This window comes from Cupressus sempervirens, chromosome 8, assembly GCF_028749045.1.
Source record: "Cupressus sempervirens isolate cs-2001-9-10 chromosome 8, ASM2874904v1, whole genome shotgun sequence".
In the NCBI taxonomy this organism is placed as follows: domain Eukaryota; kingdom Viridiplantae; phylum Streptophyta; class Pinopsida; order Cupressales; family Cupressaceae; genus Cupressus; species Cupressus sempervirens.
Genome location: NC_143125.1, coordinates 584,455,467 through 584,482,516, shown reverse-complemented (window position 1 = coordinate 584,482,516; position 27,050 = coordinate 584,455,467). Strand labels below are relative to the sequence as shown.

Here is a 27,050-nt window from a genome sequence, read left to right as displayed (position 1 = left end):
AAAAAGTACACACGACAAGAAAGTGGGATTGCTGACAACATAGGAATAGGCTGATCAGAAACAAGCATTAGCAATAGTTACAATTGACAACATAGGAAAATGGCACAACAAGAACAATGAACACAAGCAACCCATGGAAATAGTTAGTGGACAAAACATGCGGCCAGGTTTAGTTAAAAAACACTAGCAGCCCAAGGAGATTCAATAGACAAAACTGGTGGCTAGGTTGAGTAAACAACCACTAGGATAAGAGAACACATAGAGCCAAGGAGCACAAAACAACGAACGACAAGCAGAAAAAGAAATAGGGTCGAAGCAAACAGGTAAACCACTTGGTGAAACAACAAAGCAGCTCATGGCGAGAAGGTAGGTAACGAGAGCAGTCAGGTTCAGAGCCGTCTCGCATTGTTAGGAGGGAGAGAGACGTTAGGAGGTTCATTGAGGGAGAGAGAAGATCCCTTTGCAATCAAGCATTACTCCATCAAATCAACATTCATTCAATCATCATCCACCAATATATTAAACTAGCATTCATTATATTGTTAGTTTGCATTCATCCAATCAAGAATTATCTAGTCATATTTCTCCAATACCTCAAATCATTAAGTTAAAGGAATTCATTCACTCAATCAATCATTCAACACCAGTCGAATGATCAATCAAGACAAAACATCGAAAAGCACCAGTGTTCTCATATTACCAAACCAATTAGGTGTGATTTACAACCATCTTGTTCTTGCATATAAAATCTAGAGACAGCAACAAAAAGATGTGACCCATTTCTTATGAGAAGCTGGTGATCATTCTCATTTTAAGCATTGCAGGACTTATTGATTATTAACCTTAATCTATCAATCATTAATCCCTCATGAATTCAAGCAACAAACAGTCGTCAAGAACAAGCAACACTTCATCTCTTGGTGATCGAGTGATGATCTCATGCATAATATTGATCAAGTAATGATCGGATGCATTTACATTAAATAATATTTGGGTCGAGCAAATGATCCATGCTAGGTAATTCAGATTGGCAATCCTTCCTAATACTATTTGGTTAACACAAATCATGCCTGAATAGGGTCGGGACTGTTGAAGGGGTTATTAGGAGTCTTTGTGTCTCTTCATGAGTGGACATGTCATGAGCAGACATGTCCTCTCATGACATGTCCCTTCAGACGCTTATAAATGCCAACCGATGGCCAAGAGATAACCATTGAAAATTCATAATTGCTTTATCAAGTGCAGATCTGTCACTTCAGAATTACAGACAAATCAAACATATAGATTTAAATATATAGTTTTTCATTGCCATTATAATTCAGATTCATTCTAGATCCAGCCATATCATAACCTGCAAATCAAAATAAGAAATTAGTGTTCTACAATCTGCAAATTGCTAAAACTATACCAGTCTGATAAGAGGTTTAATTACATCTACAGTTTCTTACTTATGAATAATTTATGATTATGATATTATTATCATCATGTTATAAGACTCTATTAATGGTCCTATTATGAATAATGAGTTAGAAAAGGTTGAGTATAAGCCTTTTTGACTGATTTTCTACCCACTATTAGGTCACTAGATTATCACAGTGTTTACTGCTCTCTTAATATGTTAGCAGGGATCCTGAAGCTTTTTATTTCCATATAATTTTGTTGAACAGTATTCCGTTTTTGGCTAGTTATTGCATAGGTTCTTTTTTACTGCTTCAAAAATTGGCAGTGATGTAGCTTATACATGAACATGTCTGCCATTCATTTTCCTTTGTCAATCTTATGCTTTTCGAGTGAGGCTTTTATTTGTATTCAGTTCCAAGCAGACTGAAAATATTTACACAGGTTGTTCTTCATTATCTTTAAGATTTCTCTTTCTGTGAATCCTAGATTGATTTCCTTTTGCAGTTCCATCGAAATTGTGTTGACCTAAGCATTAGGTCTCTTCATCCTCCTGTTTTTTTCCATCAAAATTGTTATTAACCACTAATAAGATGAGATTACAAGCATGGTTTCCATTCAACAGGTCCCTGGTCTTCAGTTATGGTTCTGTATTTTTATTCCTTACCTTCAACTATTGATGCCTTAGTGTCTTCATGCTTGCATTTTTAAGCAATCTGGATAGTAAAGAGTTGATATATATCATTTTGGGTTTGAATGAAGTTTGTTTCAACTAAATTTTATTTGATGAATCAGTCTTCTAATTATGTATCTAAGTGCATATTGATTCAATTAAAGTTTGTTTGTGGATTAAGTCTTTTAATTTTACGTTACTGGATTGTTATCACATGTGACAAATTCCAGCAGGGAGTGCTAACAATCAACCATTGTTAAGTGGAAGACTAAATGGATTTCCTTGCTCTTCTCTCTACTTTTTCAAGCCGTCCTCAATTTTAGCAAATAGTAATGGGGATTTCTCCCTTGCTTAGAGAAGCAAATAGTATGTGGATTTCTCCCTTACTTAGAGAACATTTGTGACCTATATCCATAACAAATGCTTTATCTACTATCTTAAGGAAGTCATAGTTCTTATTCATTACTGTGGCTAGCTTAGAGTTCTTAAAGGTGAGAAGCCCTCTGACGAAATTCATTTATTTGACATTGTGTTTACCATATTCAAAAGTTTGATTACACGTGCATGTTTTGAAATTCTTCAAGATTGCGTGTAGACATCTCATAATATAGGAGGATCATGCTTTTGTTTTTGAGGAGGATATTGTTTTGAGAGGAGTTGGACCCCTTCAAATGCAAAAGTTTTTTTTAGCTTGAAAACATGCATGGGATTGGTACTTTATATGAATTTGGAAATGCATACCTCCACTTTAGAAATTAGCAACATCCAGAAAATAATAGAATTGAAAATTACTAGGTGAGATAAAAGAGAACATATAGCAAATTAATGGAACTCACATTCACTTATCTAAGTCTCACATAAAATATCGTTGTATTTTGTTCAGATTAGTAATTTAATGTTTCTGGAATGGGGGAGCATGCAGATAAAAGACACATTCCAGGAACATCTAGAAAGTTTTAGAGTTCTTCAGAAGGGACACATATCAAAAAATGTAAGTTTTTGATTTATTTTTAATGACTAAACGATGAATTTAAAAATACTTTCAAATTAGAATCATTTTATATTATCATAGGATTAATAATAAATATAATAAAGATAGAATTAAATGAATCATTAAGGTCATAACACTAAATGTTGAAAGCTGAAAAAGCATAATAAAATCAAAGGGACAAATCTAAAAGCTAATCTAATATATCATATTTTTAAATTTCATGATAGCTAATCACACATACTCTACAGTTGAATGAGGTTCAGCACCAATTTGACACCCTTCTATCATTCCTGGCTATCAAAGAATATTTGCCTTTTGATTTTTATGCTTGGAATCATATTTCTTGTTTATGTTACATTTAAATACTTTGTTTTTAAATTTAATTGGTGGAGCACCTCTAACTGACTCAATTCAGTCCACATTGAACTCATTTAAGTCCACGATTTTAGTGGCAAATGATGCACATCTTGACACCAAGTAATTAGAGCTATCTGGAGTTTAGAAAAATAATTATACAACCATAGCTACTACTAGTAGACAAAGCATTCTTAGCTATGATTTTGTCAGTGGTCAATTTTTTCCCTTTTTCTTTTAGATGTTTTCTATATTGTAAACAATTTCATAATATTCACAAGAGCTATTTAATACAAGAAAGGGAAATGGTTTTGAAAGATCTGGGCATCGTGGAGAATTTTATCAATAATACAATCCTTTCCTTAGATGATTTACTTAATTTCGTTTTACTATCTCAAGCTCATAATTTGAATAGTAATCTGCAATTCAAGAGGATGAGAAAATTGTGCAAGATTGTATGACATTTTAATCCCTTTTTTCTTAGTATCACACTTATGTTTATTGTATGTTCACATGATGCAGATGTGGAACAATTCCTCCAGTTGTGAAAACTGCTGTTCCAGTCGAGGGAAGATTTGAGCATATCATTCTTTCATGCAATGCAACAAGAGACCATGGAATTATTTGGATTGAGAGGGAATCACAAAAAGCATTAGATGTATGTGCCATCCATTATGTATTATTCAACATTTGATTTGTATTTGTGCTTGTTATTTCTGCCAATTTTTTAATTCACTTTTTTTAATAGGTCTGTGTGTGAATGTGTGGTGTCTGAGTAGCCTTTGTGTAATCGGATTGTCTCATCATACAGAATGCTTGTCAATTCTGTGTCTTCATTCTTGTTTGAATGTATATGAATTCAAAACAGAGTGGAATGGAATGGACCCGGGAGTTCAGGGAGGTCATTCATTTCACAAATCCCCAATTTTTTTGGAGCTTGGATGAAGTTTACTGACAAGAAACTTCTTTTTGATCAATAAATGAGTCTAGTACAAGTCATTAAAGCCTAAGGATTCATATAAAATATTGTGTTCAGGTAAGGTGCCGTCAGATATAGTATAAACTAAAAAGCCTGCCTACCAATTCTTTTCGTGGAAGGCAGGTGCAAGTCAATTATTTGGCTTCATCCATGTAGTTTCCAATTAGGGGAGCCTGCAATCTTTAAGGTAGATGCAGTCAGTCAAACTTTCAAAACTGTGCAAGAATGGGATGGTTAAGAAACATTTTAATCTTCTGGTTTTTGATGCCAAAACTAGCTCCTTACCTATAATGACAGTAGGCCTTTTTCTAGTTTCTTTTTTGTTGTATGCATCCAATGTCCATCCATCTTAATAAGTGTGAAGAATGGTTATGATTCAACAAAAAGCTATTGAGTTAATCTATATTCTATACTGTTTCTTAATATGATTCATGCTTTTGGAAGTTGCTATTAATTCAAAATGCACCTGTTGGCTTAGTTTTACCATAGCCGAACCTTGTATGTCTGTATCAATTTTCGAAGTATTTTATCAATGGAGCTTGCATAACTTCTCATTGCTTTTTTAAAATTGATTTCTCGATCTTTACTCCAGACAACTACATTCACTTCTAAATATTCTGAATTCATCGGTATTTCTAATATCTATGCTTAAAAAATTTCTTTTATTTGGTATTATTTGTTTTGAATCTTTAAGTCTCCACTTTCAGTTGGCAAGTTCATGGCTCAAACACTTGACCTATTAGAATGCTTAGGTCAAGGCGCAATTTCAAGAAATAGCCCAAAGAAGTATGCTTCTGTTGGTTGGAATCGAAAGACCTTTATGACTTCGAAATTTTGCTTAATTGCCTGGGGATTTGTGGAATACCATGGACCACAGGACTTGAACTGGGACTTGTAGGTGTACATGCTTCAGTTATTTTGTGGATTGTGGATTGTGGATTGAACCTCCAATGTTAAATGTGTTACTGAGATTGTTTTATAATAATATACTAAGTTATGATACAGGTTTGACATTCAGGTTTGAAATTGGCTCAATTTTTTTTTGGGCTGGGTTAGGATTCATTTTCGGTTTGTCTGGTTTGTCTGTACAATTTTTTTTGTTTTTTTAAAATAATTTTTTTATATATGTAAAAATATGCCCCAGCAAATAAGTTCGTACACCACTATGCTAATATTAAAGCAATTTAGGAAAATACACAAGCGTATATTTTAAGAATTTAGCTCGAATGGCATGACAAAATGTCAAAATACACCACAATATCAACGTTTCAGTTCAAAACAGTAATGTTAACATTACTAATCAGTCGTATGTGATCAAATATCATAAAAAATCATCGAAGAATTAATCATCATTAGGCAATTGCTGATTAGAAGCACAATTAGTGCCACTAGCATCCAGTAGTCTTAGGATCAACTTCAACATCACTACGTATCTCATGATCACCATTATCAATTGCAAGTGCATCAAAGTGGGCTTCCAACTTCGCAGACTCTGGTTCGACATCCCAATGTCATTAGGCAATTGCTAATTAGAAGCACAATTAGTGCCACTAGCATCCAGCAGTCTCATGATCAACTTCAACATCACTATGTATCTCATGATCACCATCATCAATTGCAAGTGCATCAAAGTGGGCTTCCAACTCCGCAGACTGGTTTGAAATCCCAATGTTTTGCCTCCCCTTTTTTGTAGGTATTCTATTTGTGAGTTGTGAGCCTCTAGTTTGAATGCACAATGACCAAATTATTTTCCTTCTTGGAGTTTAGTCGGTTGCGTTTTATTGAGTGGTTGGAGGAGTATGTGCTCCAATTCCTCTCAGATGGCGATGAACTAGAAACTTATCAAGATCTACAAATTTGAAATTATAGAGTGAAGAGTTTTGAATATTTATCAACAAGAAATTAGAAATTAGAATCTTAACATTAAAGAACTTATCTGTGATAAAATTTTGATGGCAATCTGCAAGTGCTGGTACATTTGTCCATGGATGTATCACCGTTTATGAGCATCAGCATCGTTCTTGTCTTCAAGAGCTTCAAGGCCACAATCATCGGTGCTCGTGAAACTCATAAATTTAGACCTCACTGCAGGTCGTGGGTGCTCGGAAAAGAGTTTTCGAAGGGCCGCCTTGTACCTTTGAGCAACTTAAGGATCTCTGTATGGGGCAACTCTCGTGGTACTCCCCTTAAGGACTGATTGGCTATAGATCCTGGGGCTCAATGCAAAGGCAAGCAGATGCAAAGCGAGAGAGATCTGAATGCTAAGACATGTCCATCTGATTGTTGATGGAGACGTGTTCAAGGGAGCCAAATCTCCATGCATGTCTTTTTAAATGAAATTGTAAACATGAAGAATAGATCCCAAAAATGAATTAAGAAATTTTGTGATTGGCAATTTTGATCAATTCTGAGTGCAAAGGATTACTGTTTTATTGCCCCAATCAGTAGCACAAGTACAGTTATCAGAAGCAATCTATTAAACTTTCTAGCAACTCATTTGGTAGAACTGGCATTTCTCATGTTATAACTGTAAATTGTTCAGGCTTGTGAAAGATTTTAAATTTCTCTATTCTTGTTTCAACTGCTAGTATCTCTCTTATAGAAACAATACATGAATTTTGTTCATGTAAACTTTTACTAATAGACTTAAGGCAATACTTTATTCATAGCTAAGATTTCTTCTTTCCATCCAGAGTCCTGGAGTGAGAACTGCAGGCCATTTGGTGTCACCATGGAATTCCTTAGCATTTGCAGGGCAGCAAGGCTGGAACATCTTAGTTTGATTGTTTGGAGTGCTTGGCTGGCTGAATCATCCCATGGTTTACCTTAATCACATTCTGAATATTTTGCCAATGTATATAGTGTCTCCAAGTACCTGTTTTATTTATTTATAAAAAATAGGATACTTCAGCAGTATCAATATCATTACTATTCTATTAGACACAAACTTTTATGCGGACACTAAATACTTCAGCAAATGCACAGGATTAATAACTGTTAGTGATTGAAGGACAGAGACCATCTGGAAATATTTCAAGAAGAAAGATTTACATTAATAGCCAAGTAAAGAAAATCAGGAAAGACAATTGAAGGTTTTAGACAGCGATCATTATAGTTAAATGTTCCTATTGAACATAGCAGTTCATTAGAGATTGGATCCGAATATTGAATTCAGTAATAGATAAGAGCCAGAGGATAGAGGGAAATAGAAATGAAGACTAGAAATAATCGACTGTGATGGAATTACTGTCATTGATGTCAAAGGGTTTCAAAGATGGACAAGAAACGTTTTAATATAAACAACTCATTTAAGAAAGCATAATGGCAGCAGAAAGTACACTGACTAAGATAACTAAATATTATTCTTCAATTATTTAAGGATACACCCTAGTGAGCAAATACATACAGTGCCTATTGTGAACAGTAATCATTGTGGGTGAGTACATAGGGATATGAGAATCCAAAGCATTGTGCAGCAGCGTTTACAGCAAGCAAATCAACCACGTCAATGTTTACTGCAACATTCAGATGTATATATGGATGCAGACAAGTGTATTTTCATTGCGAACTTTAAACAAAGGAACATCCCGATATGTAAAATCAGTCTCACGTTCACACCAGATTTGATAAGACATGGCAGAATGGAAATGTGTTTCAAAGAAAATATAATGGGATAGTATGTTACATGCAAAATCGAAATCAAACAGTTTGATTTGGAAATATGAAAATATTGAAGAAGATCAAATTCATCATCTGATAACACGTAAAACATGAGTAACAAGTCAGCAATGGGATTAAAAGAGTTCAGTAGAAAACAACGTCGAATGGTTCCAACATTCAGGATTATATAGAATTACGTAAACACAAAGCAAATGATGGATACAAGTAATATATTGGGACATACATACAACATTGGCATGGAAACAAGACAACAACACAAGCTAATTATATGCAGTGAGGTTAAATCAGAGGCAGCAGTTTGAACATTTAAACAGTTATAAAACTCAAAGTTTAAACACGATGATACCCTCCACAAACGCAAGCAATCCAAGTCAGTATAGAATCATTTCCGTCAAGGTGTGAAGTAAAACTGATCCTATATACTCCAAAGTTTATATTCAGAAATACATAACTCCACGTCAGATGTCAAAAGAGGAATCTACGTTGAACAGTGTCTAAAAGGATTTATCTGACAGAGAGGCAAAGAATATGGCAAGTAAATAATTGCAGAAGACATTGGAGTTGCTCATTTACAGCTTTTGAGACTAATGTATCAAATACATGAATTAATCTCGAGCACCCGTGAATAGTGTATAAACTGTGGGAATCTCGCTTACATTAAAGGATATTAGAGTGATGAATCTATAAAAACTGGCAAAGGCCCGATGACATTAGTCAGAGTCCAGTCACGACAGTCTTAATAGGTGGTCGATTTAAGAAAGACACGTGAGGTCTAGGTGGAAGCCAGTCAGCACAGATATAAATGAAAGGCATCATATAAAGAACAATGAAGTCCATAAAAGAAGTTCTAAAACATTCACAAGTCGTAAGAGGCAAGGATAGGTCACAGCTGGAAAGACGTCGATGCAAGTGCCGTTGATTTTATTAAACCATATGCCATATATTGGTGGAGTTCGTTGGGTGTTCCTGCCTTTGGACGTACGTTGGGTCCTGCTTTTATCGTTCATTGATTTTGACTAGCCTATCCTTCCTCTGTAGTTCGCGCTGGGCCCTCTTCGCTTTTTGAGCTACGAGTCCCATCACTGCTCAGAGGTAGGCTAGGCGAGTCAAATACCAATGAACTTGCCTTCCCCTCGTCTTAAGGTTCGGGCCTCTCTTGGGAGAGTCCCTAACCGTTAAGCCTTTAGGGAAGCTGGCTAAGCGTTGGGTCTTCCTACCTTGTTTTTCTCCATTCCCTCCCCTGTTCGTTGGGTTCCTCGCAAAAACAAAACACAACACCCTCCCTTTGGACGTATGTCGGGTCTTCCTACCTTTTTTTCTCTTAGTCCCCTGCCTTTGGACGTACGTTGGGTTCCTACCTTTTCTTTCTTTGTTTGCATGTTACTTATAGATAAGTTATAAACTTATCTAGCAATAGGCATAGAGAGAACGCGACTCCCGAGACTAGCGCAGCTTGGTCACCGGGATAGTTCTATGCCGGTCTCTCCGTCCAGATATCGGTTTTCAGTGGAGCAATCCCTGCTATACTCAGACCTATGTTGGTATACGGTGAACCCATGGCTCTAGGCTATAGTGGTTATAGCTATCTAGTCTAACTGGTTCTAAAAAGCATAGCTATAGTCGGTATAGAACATTGGCCTACAGACAGCATATTGATAAGCCCTTTAGGGCTGGGAAAGTGCTAGAGAAAAGGCCAATGCTGGAGCCAGGGGGTACCGACACCTATACTCAGGGACTGAGGCAGTAGGTGGAAATACGGCAAACCAAGGGGGTCGTGGGGAAGCTGCTTTTTTTACGGAAGTAGCTTAAGGGGGCCCCATGGGCTCCCTATTAGCCTTTTCTGCTAGCATCAAATTATCTCCCCCGCATTGAATAGTTTTAAGTTGTTTCATGCTAGTGGACCAGTGATGAGCAGTGGGATGGGGAATATCGCCAAGGTCCAATCCCCACCTATAACTAAGGGCAGGCAGGCAAGCACACCATCGGGATTATGGCGGACCCACCATCGGGATATTGGATTGGACACACTTGGTGGAATACTGCCATGCATGGGATATTCATATCGCAAATAAAGTAAGTTATGAACTGATATATTTCTCAAGAATAAAGGCCCTTTATTTTAGTTCTATGCCTACCACCGGGGGCTGGGTATAGAATGAAAGGTGGGTTGGATTGGCTATAAGGTGGGGAAGTGGGAACTAAAACTAGGAATAGCTTATTGTTCGTTGAAAGGATGGATCTCATCAATATCAATAAGCTGCCTCCATTGCCGAGTACCCCACACTATTATGAGTAGAGATTTCACCCACTAATATAGTTCCAGCGGATGGCCCTTAATTCATGAGAAACTGACTTACATTGCAAATTAAGGAAGCGACGATATTTGTATACAGCGCTAGAGACACAGCAATATTGAACTGCAGCATGAAGTCAAAGACGGTAAAAGCTACTTCGAGGATTGACGACAAATATAAAAATGACTTATCCAAAAGAAAACAAAGGCTGCGATGATATACAGGAAGCCAAAAATATCGCGCAGCAATAAAATCATATGGTGTATGTGTTGAAAATGAAAAGGTATGTTGTTAATGTTTTCTTAAAACATAACAATGAATTATGTCTGAAAAAGGTGCGATTAAAATTAACTTAATTATTACAAGGGTGTGTCTCTTAATTATTACAAGGGTGTGTCTTTTCCGTTTCAGAGACACGGTCTTTAGAGATAAAGATATAAGAAGTGAAATTAGAAAAGAGAAGTTAGTAGTTCGACAAGCAAGCGAAATAAAAAGAATATGTAAGAAAGAAGTTTGTGTATTGAAATGAAAAAATCCGATGCAAGTAAAATAGAAAAGAAGATTATTTTATAATATTAAAAGATGAGAGAATAAAGAGGAGAGCAATAAGGAAGTAATAGTATATATATGTTTATTTTCAGATTTATCAAATCTGACAAATATACTGTAAGTGTATGTTTAAGTAATTGAAGATAAATTCAGTAAGGGAGATTTTTTGCTCTTTTAAAGAGAATATTAAAAGAACATATTCAAATTTTCAAAGAAAAATAAGAAGGGTGTGTGTTGAAGTTAAAGATCAATGGAGACATAAATATCATATTGAAGAAGAATTCTTAAAATACAAGTATCCATCATTGATTGAGTAAGCAATTTTGTCAAGGTGGAAAAGAAGTTTTTTGTGTAGTGGGCTGGTGCTTGCGAAGAGAGCAGTGGGGGTTGGTGCTTCCAGTAGGTTGGAGCCTGCCAAGTGTGAGAGTTGGAGCTTCCAGTGAGTCGGTACTCATAAACGTAGAGGTTGGAGCCTCTAGTAGGTCGAAGCCTACAATACATTGTAAACGAACAAAGTTTATATAAAAGCATTTATTGTCGTGGTTTACTTCTGCATTGGGTTTCCATGTAAATTTGTGTCATTGTGTTTATGTGCATAATTATTTATTTCAGCATTTTCAAACATATTCAGATTTTCAAAGAAAAATAAGAAGGGTGTGTGTTGAAGTTAAAGATCAATAGAGACATAAATATCAGATTGAAGAAGAATTCATAAAATACAAGTAACCATCATCAGTTGAGTAAGCGATATTGTCAAGGTGGAAAAGAAGTTTTTGTGTAGTGGGCTGGTGCTCATGAAGAGAACAGTGTGGGTTGGTGCTTTCAATAGGTCGGAGCTTGCCAAGCGTGGCAGTTGGAGCTTCCAGTGAGTCAATGCTCATAAACGTAGAGGTTGGAGCCTCTAGTAGGTCGAAGCCTATAATACATTGTGAAAGAACAAAGTTTATATAAAAGCATTTATTGTCGTGGTTTTCTTCTGCATTGGGTTTCCATGTAAATTTGTGTCATTGTGTTTATGTGCATAATTATTTATTTCAGCATTTGAAGTTATTGTTTGGACAAAAGTTTTAAATTGGCAAAATTGTTATTGTACTTATTCACCCCCCCTCTCAGTATAATTGTGTGCTCTTCAGACTGGTCAAATAAAGTAACTCCTATCTATTATTTTCTTTGTGGACGAGCATCTGCTTCAAAAATTCGGTGGACTAGGATTTGGGCGACAATGGAAAGATCTCCAAATCGATTCTTCAAGAATTGAGAGCCAAGAATATTTTCTAGGGGGTTATGCTTTGCTAGGAATTTATGCAATCCTCCTTTTTATGATACCTATTCCGCCTTACTTTCTTACATTGGGGTGGTTGAGAATTAGTCATAATACTTTAAAATAACTTCTATTGGAGAGACAATTCTTTGTGATGGGAGTATAAGAGAGATACCACCTTGATTTGCATATAGAGTGAATTGAATACTCCTTCGAAATTGAGAGCTATATTTTAAGGAATAAGGAATCATTGGATCTGCAGTTTTCAAAGCAGTGAATTCCTTTATTTACTACAACTAATTCTTCTCTTGGACTAATTTTAAAAGAAGACCTAAATTGGCAGACACTAAATCACATCCACGTGGACATAGGAGCGGATAATATGCAGTGTTGGGACATAATAACAAAACCCAACATACGTAAAATAGATAAAGGATAAACGAAAGAAATACAAAGAATACACAGAGATAAGGAAACTTTGAAGCCTCGCTCCAGTTGCTTTCAAGCTCCAACAAACATGTGACATAAATCACAACACTGCCCTTTTTTTAAAATATTTTTCTTGAAAACAAATATTTATTTTCTAGATGTAATTAATAATTATTTTAAATTTTTATCTACAAAATTATTAGTGGTGAATTTATAGTTACTGACTAACAAAATAGGTGCATATATACTTTGGATAAAAATTAGTTGAAATTACAAAAGCAATAATTCCTTGGTGAAAATGAATCATGCAAACTCTACGTTTTGTTCAATCTATGCAAATCAGGTGGCTAGGGCAAAATTTGACAAACGATGTTTTATCTTTTGGCGCACAAAACATGCCCTCCCCCTTGATTGCAAATCAATTCCACACATGGTTTCTTAGAATCTTTCTAAACTAATGAAGAATGAATCTTGGGATGAAGGTTGGATTACTGTAAAATCCAAACGATTGAGACGACAAGAAGCAACATTTAATCCTCCTAAAACTCGAATTCCTTCCCACCCTTATCCTAAGAACTAACATAGGTCAAAATCCCCCTCTACAAGAAGACCATGATTGACTTAGTCCAGAGATCTTAAGGATTCCAATCCTTTAATTCCTCTGAGAGATTTGGATCTGAGATTGCCCTTTCCCTAATTCAAATCTGATCCTATAACTGAACCAACTAGGAGGGAAACCCCAACAAGCCAATAGGAAGCAATTGTCCCTAATCCAGTAGCGATTGCCAACTCTAGATCTACGAGGTTACAAAGTGGAATATTCCCACCGACAATGTCATAAGTACAAACTCTATGCCAGATGGATGGGAACAGGTGCAAAGGTAGAATCTATTGTGAGATGGTTGAAAGAATCTTATGGGAAGAAATTAGAATTAACTATCTTGAAAAATTATTTTCTTTATATTGATTGTTGTAGCTCCAGTTTGAAAAAGAATTTTTATTTAAAAACGCCTTTATTTTCAAAGGCAAATCTTTTAGAGTCCTTGACTGGCAACCTTTCTTTAACCCAAACAACCCAAGATCCTTCATAATAGATCGCACTGTTAGACTGCCTAATCTCCTGATCGAACTACTAAAAAAAAGACTCTTAAATTGATAGGTAATAAGTTAGGGAAATATGTAGGTTTTGTAGAATTTGATTTGAGGTTCTCTAGTCGAATTATGATAGTCAGTATAGATGCCAACAATAGTACCTAAGCCTTTAAAGATTTGCATTAAGGGATGGTCACTCATAATAGAATCGAGATTTGCGGAAGGATCTTTAATAGAGGACCCTGCATCAGCTTCTTCGATCACAGATCAAAATTCCTCTTTTCCTTATCTTCCTCTAGACACGTAGATTACCCTTAATAAGGAAAAGGGAGGCTTTGACTTTGTGGAATCCCCTATAGGAGATCATTTGGAAGAGGGGGACATAATAGAAGAAGTGCTCTCACTGCCCTCGGTTATAGTGAGAATTGCTATCTCTACATATCAGGGAGGGAAGGCTTCAAGATTCATCAAGAATGCCCCCTTTTCAGCCCTGTTGGTGTTAGAGATAGTTGTGGACAAATCAAGGGGTGAGGAAAGCTCCAAGAAAGATCTTAGCAAAAACGTGGGGCTAGAAATCACAGAGGCAGGAGGAAGAGACTCAAAAAGGGACAAGCCTTAGAAAGACAACAATAATTCTTAATGGGTAAGAAGGAGGTTTTAGAGTGAAACAAGTCAAAGGAGAGAGGAAAAGGATTACGGACGAGGGGATCACATGGATGATGACATAGATATCCTAGAGGATACATTATGTCCATTAAGCCCTTCCAATGAGGAACTCGATAGCCAAGCTAGAGTGGAGGAAGAGGTTAGGATCATATTTGAGAATTTATGTAAATTTGTAGTTAATGACTTGATGAATGAATTTATTGATGAAATTTGTGACGAGTAGGAGCTTTTGAGAAAGAAGGAATTGCTAATTGAATATTTGAAAGATGAAGACCCATTGGAAAAGGCAGAAGTAGCAGAACATCTGATAATAGAAAGAAGAATTAGAACATAATGATCAAGAACAGTTGGGGATTGCCATGACTCGGCCAAGTAAAAATGCCCCTAATTGTACAAAAATAAATAAGAAGAGGGGAAGAAAATCCCCACAAGAACCAAGAATATGGGATGGATGTGCTCATGGTCAATTCAAATTAACCAATATTCTAAATATAGGTAAGGGGAAGATCCTTTCCAAGTTGCCATGAATTTCTTAACTTGGAATATTAGAGGTTTAATTGCCCCTAACAAGTAGTGGGTCTTACAACATTGCATGTCAAAAACAAAAGTAATACTCATTTTATTACAAAAAATGAAGCTAGATAGGAATGAACTAAAGGGTTTATAAAAGAAGCCGGGATTTAGGGAGATATGGGGATCTCCCTCTAGGGGAGCTTCAAGAGGTTTAGCTTTCATATGGGGCTCGAGGTTTCTGACTATAACATCTTTAGAAGATCATGGAAATTAGAGTTGTGGCTTAAGAAGCTCTCAAATGAAGTTGAGCTTTAGGATTTCTAATGTGTATGGTCCTATTCAAAATATGGAGAAATTTAGGGTTTGGAAAGAGATTGAAGAAAAATTAATTGTTTATAAAGGAGAGATTTCAATCATAGGAGGGGATTTCAACACTATAACTAAGGCATCTGAAAAATGGTGTGGAACTCAGAAACTCCCTAAAGTAGTAGGAGGTTTTAACGAATGGATAAATAGAGATAAACTAATAGATATTGTCACTTCTAGAGATAGCTATGCTTGGAATAATAGGAGAAAAGGATTTAGCTTTATTGCAAATAAATCTATCAACTGGATAGATTTCTTTTAAATGGGGATATGATAGAATTACCCTTTACTCAGGAATTAGAAGTGAAACCCATCTCAAGTTCGGATCACTACCTAGTTGAATTACACATCATAAAGGATAAAAAGCCAAACAATTATCTTTTCAAACTAGAACAAATGTGGTTTAAGGATGAGGGATTTCTAAAGATGATAGAAAAATGGTGGAACATAATTGTGTTATCTAGGTCTAAACTTTACCAAGTGGTTAACAAACTAAAAATCATCAAGCAAAGGCTTAAGGTATGGAATTCTGAACACTTGAGGAATATCTTTGAAAACAAGGAAGAATTGGAAGATAAATTGGAGAATCTAAACAAGGAGGTTATAGGGAAAGGGATGGATTTAGCCTTATATGAAAGAGAGATGTGCCTAATGAAGGATTATGAAAACATTTTAACTAAAGAAAAACTATTTTGGAGACAAAAATCAAGAGAAACATGGCTAGATGCAGGGGATAAAAACACAAAATTGTTTCACAATAGTACAAAACAGTGTAGAATAGCTAATAGAGTCACTTCTACTCAAAACAAGGATGGGGAAAAATTGGAGGACCCAAATGACATTGCGAAAGAGGCAATAAAGTACTTTGAAGAAATCTTCAATGATAATGATAACCAGAATTTAGGGCCACAAGAAAGCATCATTAAGAACACCCCACAACTTTATCCCTCGAACAAAATAAAACATTTTTGGGAAAATTTACCTTTGAGGAAGTTAATGCGGTCCTCAAGCAAATGAATCCAAATATATCTCTAGGATTAGATGGGTTTGCAACATATTTCTTCCAAAAATGTTGGGACTTCATAGTGACAGAGGTAACAAAGGCTTCAAAAGGAGTACAGAATTTGGGAAGACTCCCTAGGGAGGTGAATAATACCTTTATCACCCTTATTTCAAAAAAAAAGAAATCAAAAACCTTTAATGATTATCATCCCAAAGCCCTTTGCAATACTCTCTATAAAGTATTTACTAAGACTATGGCAATATGAGTTCAGAAACTTCTCCCAAACTTGATTAGTGAGGAACATATAGGGTTTGTTAAGGACAGATCTATCTTCGATGGAGTAATTATTGACCAAGAGGTCCTACATATTGTTCAAAACAACAAAGTGTTAGGATAAACCACGGACAGAAATAAAAACTACATGCAAATATAACCAATAACAGAAAATAATAGAACACACAGAAATGAACACAAGGCACCAATATTTAACGTGGTTCACCCAATCCCTGGGCTACGTCCACCAAACAGCAAGTCCAATCTTATTACAATCCAGTGATTACAACCTGATTACAATCCGTAATCCCTTACAGCTCAATATCGCTACAAGAACCAATTTCGTGTCACAACATTATGAAAAATACCCAACCCTAAGCCCTTTTATACAAGTATTAAACCGCTTTAGGGTTATAACATGTCGGCCATAATATGTCGGCTACCATGTCGGCTACTGCCCAAAAAATTTTTTTCGGCCCCGAACCCCACTATTTATGAAGTATGTACAGTACTTTCCTGATCAGTCACCACAATCTAACAATCTCCCACTTGGGGACTGATCAGGCTCCACACTAAACAACAATCTCCCACTTGGAGACTGATCCTGTAGCAATACCACTACCACATGGGGCTCCCACTGGATCAAACCATCTTGGACTCTACTGTTCTTTTATTCATGTTTAGTCTAAAAGACCAACCGAAGCTGAAGAGGAGTTCAGCTTCTCCCTTGTTACAACCTTTGTCAACATATTTGCTGGATTGTCATTGGTATGTATCTTCTCCAGCTTTAACTGTCCATCCTCCAAAACTGACCGAATGAAATGGTACCGCAACTGTATGTGTTTGGTCTTAGAATGCAGAGCTGAATTCTTAGCAAGATGAATGGCACTCTGACTATCTGTGACCAAATAATTATCCTTCTGAGGATGTCCCAATTCTTCCAAGAAGAACTGAAGCCATATCATCTCTTTGGCTGCCTCCATAGCAGCAACATACTCTGCCTCTGTAGTGGAGAGAGCATTAATCTTCTGTAACCTAGAAACCCAGCTCACGGCTGCCCCACCAATAGTAAAGACATAACCTGTAGTACTCCGCCTGGTATCAATATCTCCAGCCAAATCTGAGTCAACATAGCCCTGTAAATCAGTAGTAGAGCCCCCAAAGTGTAAACACTTATAGGATGTTCCTCTCAAATATCTGAGAATCCACTTGACAGCATTCCAATGCTCAAATCCTGGATGACTCATATACCTGCTAACGACTCCCACTGCATGTGCAATATCTGGCCTAGTGCATACCATAGCATACATCAAACTTCCTACAGCTGAAGCATAGGGTACCTTGGACATCTTATCCTCCTCTTCCTGTGTCTTGGGACACATCTCCTTAGTCAATTTCAAATGACCAGGTAAAGGTGTGCTGACAGCTTTAGCATTCTCCATAAAGAAACGTTGCAACACCTTCTCAACATAATCAGCTTGAGATAGCGTCAATGTTCTGTTCTTCCTATCTCTGCAAATCTTCATACCAAGGATTTGTTTTGCTGCCCCCAAATCCTTCATAGCAAATGCATGTGCTAATTGGCATTTCAGCCCCTTAATATGATCCATGTTAGACCCAGCTACAAGCATATCATCAACATATAAACATAAAATAATGTAGCTATCATCATCCAACCTCTTAAAATAAACACAGTAATCTGAATGACACCTATTATATCCATGCTCATGCATAAAACTGTCAAATTTCAGATACCATTGCCGAGGTGCTTGCTTCAAGCCATATAAACTTTTCTTCAATTTGCACACTAAGTTCTCCTTACCTTTGACCTCAAAACCCTGTGGCTGAGCCATATATATTTCTTCATCCAAATCACCATGAAGAAAGGCTGTTTTAACATCTATCTGCTCTAAATGCAAATCTTCAGTAGCCACGAGACTTAAAACAGTACGAATAGAAGTCATTTTAACAACAGGAGAAAATATCTCATCAAAATCAATTCCCTTTTTCTGTGCAAATCCTTTTACAACTAACCTGGCCTTAAATCTTTTCTTACCTCCTTCCTCTTCTTTCAACCTGTAAACCCATTTATTCTGTAAAGCTTTTTTACTTGCAGGCAACTTGCACAAATCCTATGTCTTATTTTTCAGCAAAGAGTCCATTTCATCTTTCATTGCAGACTCCCACTGAATCTTAGTATCCACCTGCACAGCTTCATCATAACTTTCAGGTTCACCAGCATCAGTAAGTAAAATAGAATACAAAGAGGGAGAAAACCTTTGAGGAGGTCTAATTTGCCTTCTTGACCGTCTAACATTCATTGGTGTGTGTGGTATTTGTTGTTGCAGTTGTTGCACATCATGAGGAATGGCTGGAACATCAGCTTTTGGAGTATCATTCAGCACTACATAATCATCTTCTTTCTTCTCATGTTGCTGCAACAAATCTTTGTACAACACTTTCTCATTGAATATGACATCCCGACTTCTAATAATTTTAAGATTTTCAAAATCCCAAAGCCTATAACCAAATTCATTAATGCCATATCTAACAAAGACACATTTCTTTGATTTAGCTTCTAGCTTGGTTCTATTTTCAGAGTCTATATGAGCAAAAGCTTCACAACCGAAGGTCTTGAGAAAAGAATAACTCACCTTCTTACCAGTCCATGCTTCCTCTGGAATACCACAGCCCAAAGGAGTAGAGGGATCTCTATTAATCAAATATACTGCAGTATTGACAGCCTCCGCCCACATGTGTAAGGGCAACCCAACATGCAACCTCATGCTCCTTGCGCGCTCCATTATAGTCCTGTTCATGCGTTCAGCCACTCCATTTTCCTGTGGAGTCCTTGGAACAGTTTTTTGTCTACGAATACCATTAGTGGAGCAATAATCTTCAAATTCATGACTGCAATACTCACCACCATTATCAGATCTGAGACATTTTAATTTCTTACCAGTCTCATTTTCAACCAAGCATTTCCATTTCTTAAAAGTTTGAAATACATCAGATTTCTGTCTAAGGAAATAAACCCATACTTTTCTAGTTGCGTCATCAATAAATGTAACATAATAATGAGAGCCACCAAGGGAAGATACCTGGGCTGGTCCCCATACATCTGTATGCACAAGCTCTAATTTCTCCTTTTTGTTTTCCTTCCCTATCTTTACAAAACTCACTCTCTTTTGTTTTCCATACACTCAACTTTCACAGAAATCCATATTCACACATTTTAGATCTGGTAAAACTTTCCTTGAATGAAGTACTTTCATACCTTTCTCACTCATGTGCCCAAGTCTATTGTGCCACAGTGTTGTATCAGAATCTACAACAGCTATTTGTTCTCCCTGCTCAACTGCAGTAATTGTTCCTGAATATTCATTTTTCTCTGAAACAATCAAAGTAGAAGGAACAATATGACCTGTACAAAGATATAAGGTGCCTACTTTCACACCTTTTGCTACTACAAGGGAACCTTTTGAAACCTTCCAATTTTTATCATTAAAAGTAACTACACAACCCTCATCACCGAGTTGCCCTGCTGAAATTAAATTTCTACTTAGTTTTGGAACATGTCTTACCTCATGTAGTAGCCAATGATTCCCATTCTGCAACTTAATCTTAATTTTTCCCTTTCCAACAATCTGACAGGGTTCATTATCCCCCAAATAAACAAGCCCAAAATCCCCTTGGACATAATCAATGAAATAACCTCTATGAGGTGTAGCATGAAATGAAGCACCAGAATCTAAAACCCATGAATCATCAACACTCTCTAAAGACAGAAGCAAAGCATCCTCTTCGGATTTGTTACTTACCACATTTGCCTCCTTGTCTCCATCTGATTTATCTCCTTCATTTTTCTTTCGATTCCAGCAATCTTTCTTTTTGTGCCCTGGTTTCCCACAGTACCAGCAATCATTTGGTCCTCTCGATTGAGACCTCCTCCCCTTTGACTTTCCTCTTGATTTCCCACGATTTCCAGAGTTACTTCCTCTTTCAGTCGTTCTGCCCCTGCTTTGTGCATTTAAAGCACTTCCTGATGTAGATCCACTTGAGGATTTTTTACGAGTTTTCTCACTTAAAATAACACCGATCACATCATCATATTTTAGGGTACTAGATCCAGGGACAAAATTACTCACCGCCATTACCAAGCCATTCCAGCTTTCAGGCAAAGAACACAAAATCAAGAGAGCCCTAATTTCTTCATCAAAATTGATACCCACAGAAGATAATTGACTAGTAATAGTATTAAACTCATTTAAATGATCTGCAACAGATCCACCTTCTGCCATTTTCATATTAAATAAACGCTTCATGAGAAATACCTTATTTGAAGCGGAGGGCTTTTCATACAGTGTTGCTAGGGTTTTCATCAAATCTTCTGTCGTCTTTGCTTTTTTAATATTAAATGCCACCGATGGTGCCAAGCATAACCGAATGCTTCCGAGTGCCTTTCTGTCCAAAAGATCCCATTCAGCCTCTGACATAGTTCCCTGATTCTTGACTTTTCCTTCCAACGGCTTCCATAAATCCTTCTGATATAAATAGTCTTCCATTTGCATCTTCCATAACTGGAAGTTCTGCCCATTAAACCTGTCAACCCTCACCTTACCCTCATCTGCCATCGCTCCCACTCAACTATGAGACTCCCACTTAACCGTGAGACTTTCTTGCAGAGGATAACTGAAAGACAACCTTGCTCTGATACCACTTGTTAGGATAAACCACGTACAGAAATAAAAACTACATGCAAATATAACCAATAACATAAAATAATAGAACACACAGAAATGAACACAAGGCACCAAGATTTAACGTGGTTCACCCAATCCCTGGGCTACGTCCACCAAACAGCAAGTCCAATCTTATTACAATCCAGTGATTACAACCTGATTACAATCCGTAATCCCTTACAGCTCAATACCGCCGCAAGAACCAATTTCGTATCACAACATTATGAAAAATACCCAACCCTAAGCCCTTTTATACAAGTATTAAACCGCTTTAGGGTTATAACATGTCGGCCATATGTCGGCCATAATATGTTGGCTACCATGTCGGCTACTGCCCACTATTTATGAAGTATGTATAGCACTTTCTTGATCAGTCACCACAATCTAACACAAAGAGCCTAGCCTATTAATTAAGCTCGATATTAAAAAGGCATATGATAGAGTGGATTGGGGCTTTTTGAGGAAATGCCTCAAAGCATTTGGGTTTGCAAAACAATGGGTGAATTTGATCTTTGAATGCATATCCTCACCTAAGTTATCAATACTTGTAAATGGATCACCCAAAGACTTTTTTGGAATTAGTAGATTACTTAGACAAGGGGATCTGATATCCCCTTTTCTTTTCATCGTAATGGAAGAGGCGTTAGGAAGATCAATAAACAATGCCAGGTATGATAAGACTATTAAAGGAATAAGAATCACTAGTGACCTGGATTCAACAACCCACCAACAACTTGTTGATGACACCATGCTTTGTGAACAAAGTACCTTAGAGGAGCTAAAAGCATTTAAAATAATATTAAATCAATATACCAACGCATCAGGGCAATAGATTTATCCCGAGAAGTCGGAAATCTTCTTCTTTAATACCCATCCTAATTTGGAGCAACCAATTTTCCAAATTTTGGATTTCAAAAGAGGAAGTTTACCTTGTAAATCCTTGGGTCTCCCTTTAGACGAAGGGGGTCGTTCAACAAAAGTATGGGATCAAATAATAGAAAAGATCAAAAGGAGAATGGATTCTTGGAAAGAAAAATGGTTCGCTTCTGCGGGTAGAGCAACAGTGATAAATTTTATCTTTTCAGCACAACCTATTTATCAGTTAGCTTGTATCGATTTCTTGGAAAAAAATAGGGACGAAATCAATAGACTCCTTAGCACTTTCTTTTGGCAGGGAATAGGGGAAAAGGAAAAAATTTCCCTATTAGCTTGAGACAAGTTATGCAGACCAAAATATGATGGAGGTATAGGGACTAGAGCCATCAAAATCCAAGGTAAAGCTTTGACTCTAAACTAGTATGGAGAATGTATAGGAATCCACACCTCAAGTGGGCAAAGATTCTAATAAAGAAAAATATCTTAGCAATACTAATCCGATCAGCATATTCAGGGAGAAGTCTATGTGTAGAGGATCAAGAATTTGGAACTTAATAAGGAATCGTAGATCCTCCATCCGAGATAGACTAACATAGAACTTGGGGAAGGGGGAAGAAGCTCTCTTTTGGCAAGGACTCTTGGGGAGGGTACGATGCTTTAGAAAAGGATGATATACTGGCCTAGTTAAGGTTGACACTTGAAGCTAGATGGGGAAAAAGAGTTATACATTATGTGACCTTTGAGGATGGAGGAAAAGGTTGGAAATGGAAGGATTTTAAGGACATGAACCTCCCAACTAAGAAAGCAGAAGATCTAAAAAGGACCTTATTAAACATAAAGGTAACTTTCAATTTTGGCAAGGACAAATTGATGTGGGATGGAAGCAAGAGTGGGGAGTATAACTTGGAGGGGTATAAATTCCTCAGGTCTCTTCAAATGAGCACAAAGGAGCCCCTCCCTACAACATTATGTGGGGATAAAGCATGTCTGCCTAAGGCTTCAAGCATGATTCTTCACTTGGTTAGTTTTAAACTGGAAGGTTCTTGCCTCAAAAAGATTCAAGAAAATGGGTTACCAAGGCCCAAGAATCCATTGACCACCTTTTTTTGCTTTGCCCTTATTTGAGTCAATGCTGGAAATGGCTATGTTCACAATTGAGATGGGTATCAGCATTTCCAAAAACTATAACGGATATGCTTTATGCAACAAACGTGAGATGTGCCAATGGAAACCACCCAAGGAGGGATGGCTTGAACTCAATTTTGATGGAGCTTCAAGAGGAAATCCGGGCAAAGAAGACATTTGTTGTAGTATCCATAACTCAAAAAGCAAGGAGATAGAAAAGTTAGCAAGATATATAGGAATAGAAACTAATAATTGGGCGGAATTAATGGCTTTAGTTGATGGGATAGAATCATGTAAAACTCTTGGTTGCAAGAGTGGAGATTAAAGGAGATTCTGCATTTATAATAAATGCTTTAAGGAAAGGATCCCTCATTAATTGGAGACTCGACTCAATTTGATCTAGAGCCCTCTCACTATGTTAGGCCTTTGGCAAAATCACATTAAATCATATATATGGAGAGGGCAATCAAAGAGTGGATGAATTAGCTAATATAGAGATAGAAGGTGGTCAGACATAAGAAGTCGATATTTCAATACAGGGACTCAATCTTAATTAGGGATGGTTTAGATTTTTAGAGTTTCAATCATAGTTTACATCTCATCACCATGAGAAAGGTTCAGGAGCCTTTTTTAGCTTTTACGGATAGCATATATCTCGCTTCCCAAGATATTATGATTGGATCGACAGGTTCGCTGTGGAAGATGGTGTTGGAGCCTGGGTATATGAGTTTGAGGTGAATTAGGAGGTTTTGAAATTATCCAGTTCGGACTCTATGGATATTCAGAACAACAGAGAGCTTCTTTCCCCCCATTTTATGCTAGTAGAATAACATAGGTTTATTAGTGTTGTATTTTTATGTAACCAAACTGGAAAAGCACCCTTTGGTATAACAAATTGATAATTATGCTGCTTAAGATATGTTTTCTCAACCAAAGAATGACTAGTTTGCACTATTAGAGGTTTTCTGATGTATATTTTATTTTTGTTCAAGAAAATATTTTTTTCACTTTATATTTTATTTCTATGCCCTTTCTGTATTCATGTTTCGTGACTTTTCAGAGCTTTATCCTAACATAAGTGCAAGATATAGTGCGTAAATTATATACAAATTCTAATCGGAGGCAGAAGAAGAAGAAGGGGAGGACAAGGAAAATGTAACTTGGAACCTATAAGATGGCTATCAGGATGTATCCATGTATTTTATGATGTATCAAAGCCCTTTTATCTATAAAAATAAAATAAAATTAATAAATAAAAAAAAATATCATTACTATTCTATTGGCATCCTCAGTATAAGATGTTTATTTTAATTCTTTTTTTTTTTTGCATCTGGTTGTCTATTCCCTTCTGCAATAGTGAAGTGTTTTCATACCAGGGAAAGTTGAATGCATTTTTTACACCAAATATTTGTTGTATTTCAATAATCTGTTATAGATTCTTTAAAATTCTGCACAGGTATCTGTAAATATCGTCTAGGGAATTAAGCTTGAATGTCAGGTTCCAGTAAGTTATACTTACTGTAAATAGTAGTCTTCAGGTTTTCCTCATTTTTTGACATTAGATGTTAGACATATTATGGAGGCTTAACCCTGTCAGAAATTCCATTAATAAAATTGGCACTGTTCACTGAAATCAACTATATATATTTGACATTGCACTATTGCTGTCTTGAATAACATTTTTTTCTGCATTTGAATGTATGAGGTCGATTGGTTATGTATTTAGGATATATTTGCTCTATTTCCTTTCAAAATCTGGTTTCAAGGGTACTTTCTTTTCAGAGGTGACATGTATTAAATTTATTCCTGGAATTTATCACCTCTATTTTTTTTTAATACAGTTAATGATAGAGAGGGAAAGGGCGATGGAGGTTCCTTCCGAACAGAAAATGCAGAGACAACAGTCACTTGCAATAGAGCATGATCAACAGTATAAGGCTGCTCTTCAGAGGGCTGTTTCACTGAGAGTTCCAGATGGATACTCTAGCTACGATCCGCCATTGGATATGACCTTTGATGAAAATTATGATGAAGTTGCTCCTCTTTTAGATGAACAAGGGGAGCACATATCAGAAAAAACAGACATGGGTGAGCCTTCCTTCAGTGAAAAAGTGATGAAGGGAAAAAGCAATTGGGATGGGCTTAGAAAACTTCTTGAAAAGCAACCAGTCGATAATAACAGTGTTAAATGAAGCTTGTATGATGCTTGTAATGATTTTCTGTTTTCGTTCATTGTACATATTATATGAGTTGCTTTTATCATTTGAATCTTGTGATAATTGCTTTAATTGTATTCCTTGTTAATATAATTTAAGCATTCACAAATAATCTGTGGCTGTATCCTACTTGATTCGTTAGCAAGTTTTAATTTGATTGTTGCAAGCTGGAAATTATATAGCATACAGGCCTACAATGGGGACATCAATTCTGTTTATGCACAATCCATGTGTATTGTGATACAGAGATACATTAATAGAACTTTTAAAGTTCACGAAGCATATGGGACATCCTTTATGTATTGATCTGCTGCATTTCAGTTCACTTCTTAAAAGGTGATGACCAGTTCGCTTTTTACTCAAGGATATATTAATGATTCTCACCTTCTCAAACTCCACACTGAACCGTACCATGAAACCCTTATCATTTAGCAGATAACAATATACGAGCTTGGTGGTTCATGTTAAAAGACGAAACAAACTGGCATAAAACATTGCATATATCACAGTAGCTATGAATTATTTGTTAGTTTTGTTAGAAAATATCATACGTTTGATTTTTATGAAATGTTTATAACGTAATAAAAAATAAAGCTAATTAAGATATCAACAATTTTTACATTGAATTACACTTTTAATTTTTTAGGGCCTTAGTTAATGTGGTTTTTCAAATTTTAAATGGAAAAATAGTTTTAAGATACGAGGCTTTAAAAAATTTCTGATTGGTACAATAACAAGTGGCACAAGCGCCAAAGTTCCTGCCTTCATGGTTTATGGTTGATTGAAGCAGTATTGCATGAAGACGAAATTGAAGAGGGTTTCTTCTTTGCTAGAAATCTGATATAAGTAAGATGCATGAGCAATACAAGTTGTAATAAATAGAATGCATTAAAATTAAACAGAATGCAATATTTAGATTGAGCCTGGTTATGAATACCATTTATGAATGAACTTTTATATATATAAGAATATGCATGCTGAACTTATTCGTGATTGACATAAACATTTGATTTACAGCTGATATTCTTGATAAGAAATACAATTCAATAACATTAAGTTCATGTTTCAGCTGGAAAAAGTGTCGCTGTTTGTAAACAGCAGGGGTGTTGTTGTTGTGTTGCTAAGGTGCTGCTGATCAATACATATTTTTATACAACAAGAATTTGTATTGAAGAGTAAGCACCAAAAATTTTTTAAGATTAAATATATGACATGAAATATAAAATATACAAAGAAACATTTCTTGTGGGATATGTTGGCATGAAGTCTTTTGACTTTGCTACAGGCACCTGTTTAAATCAATCACGGTTTAAGGCTTTTTCAGCAGTTATCCGCTGGAACAGTGTTTCATTGTCACCTTGTCATTCCATTCTCGGATAAAGTTGTCTTGCTTGTAAATGAAGCTGTTGAAAGCTTTTCTCCAAGTTTATATCTGTATCAAAAAAATCAAATTTCAATTTGTCATTAATATAATACAAAAAAATGAAGGCAATCAAATGACAGTTTATGCATGTTTAATAAAGCCATATGTGCTTTAATAAAGTCAACATAACAAATTGATTCTTACGG

General features: G+C 36.2%; 1 protein-coding gene across 1 annotated transcript in view; it reads left to right on the top strand.

Moving 5' to 3' along the window:
* LOC149543783 (uncharacterized) overlaps positions 1-25,763 on the top strand; it is a 45,468-nt gene extending 19,705 nt beyond the window's left edge. The window contains exons 4-5 of the mRNA XM_089798468.1: positions 3,939-4,074; positions 25,107-25,763. Of these exons, the coding sequence (XP_089654594.1) occupies positions 3,939-4,074; positions 25,107-25,457 (487 nt within the window). The 3' untranslated portion in view covers positions 25,458-25,763. The remainder of the gene's footprint in view (positions 1-3,938; positions 4,075-25,106) is intronic.
* Positions 25,764-27,050: the final 1,287 nt, after the last annotated feature.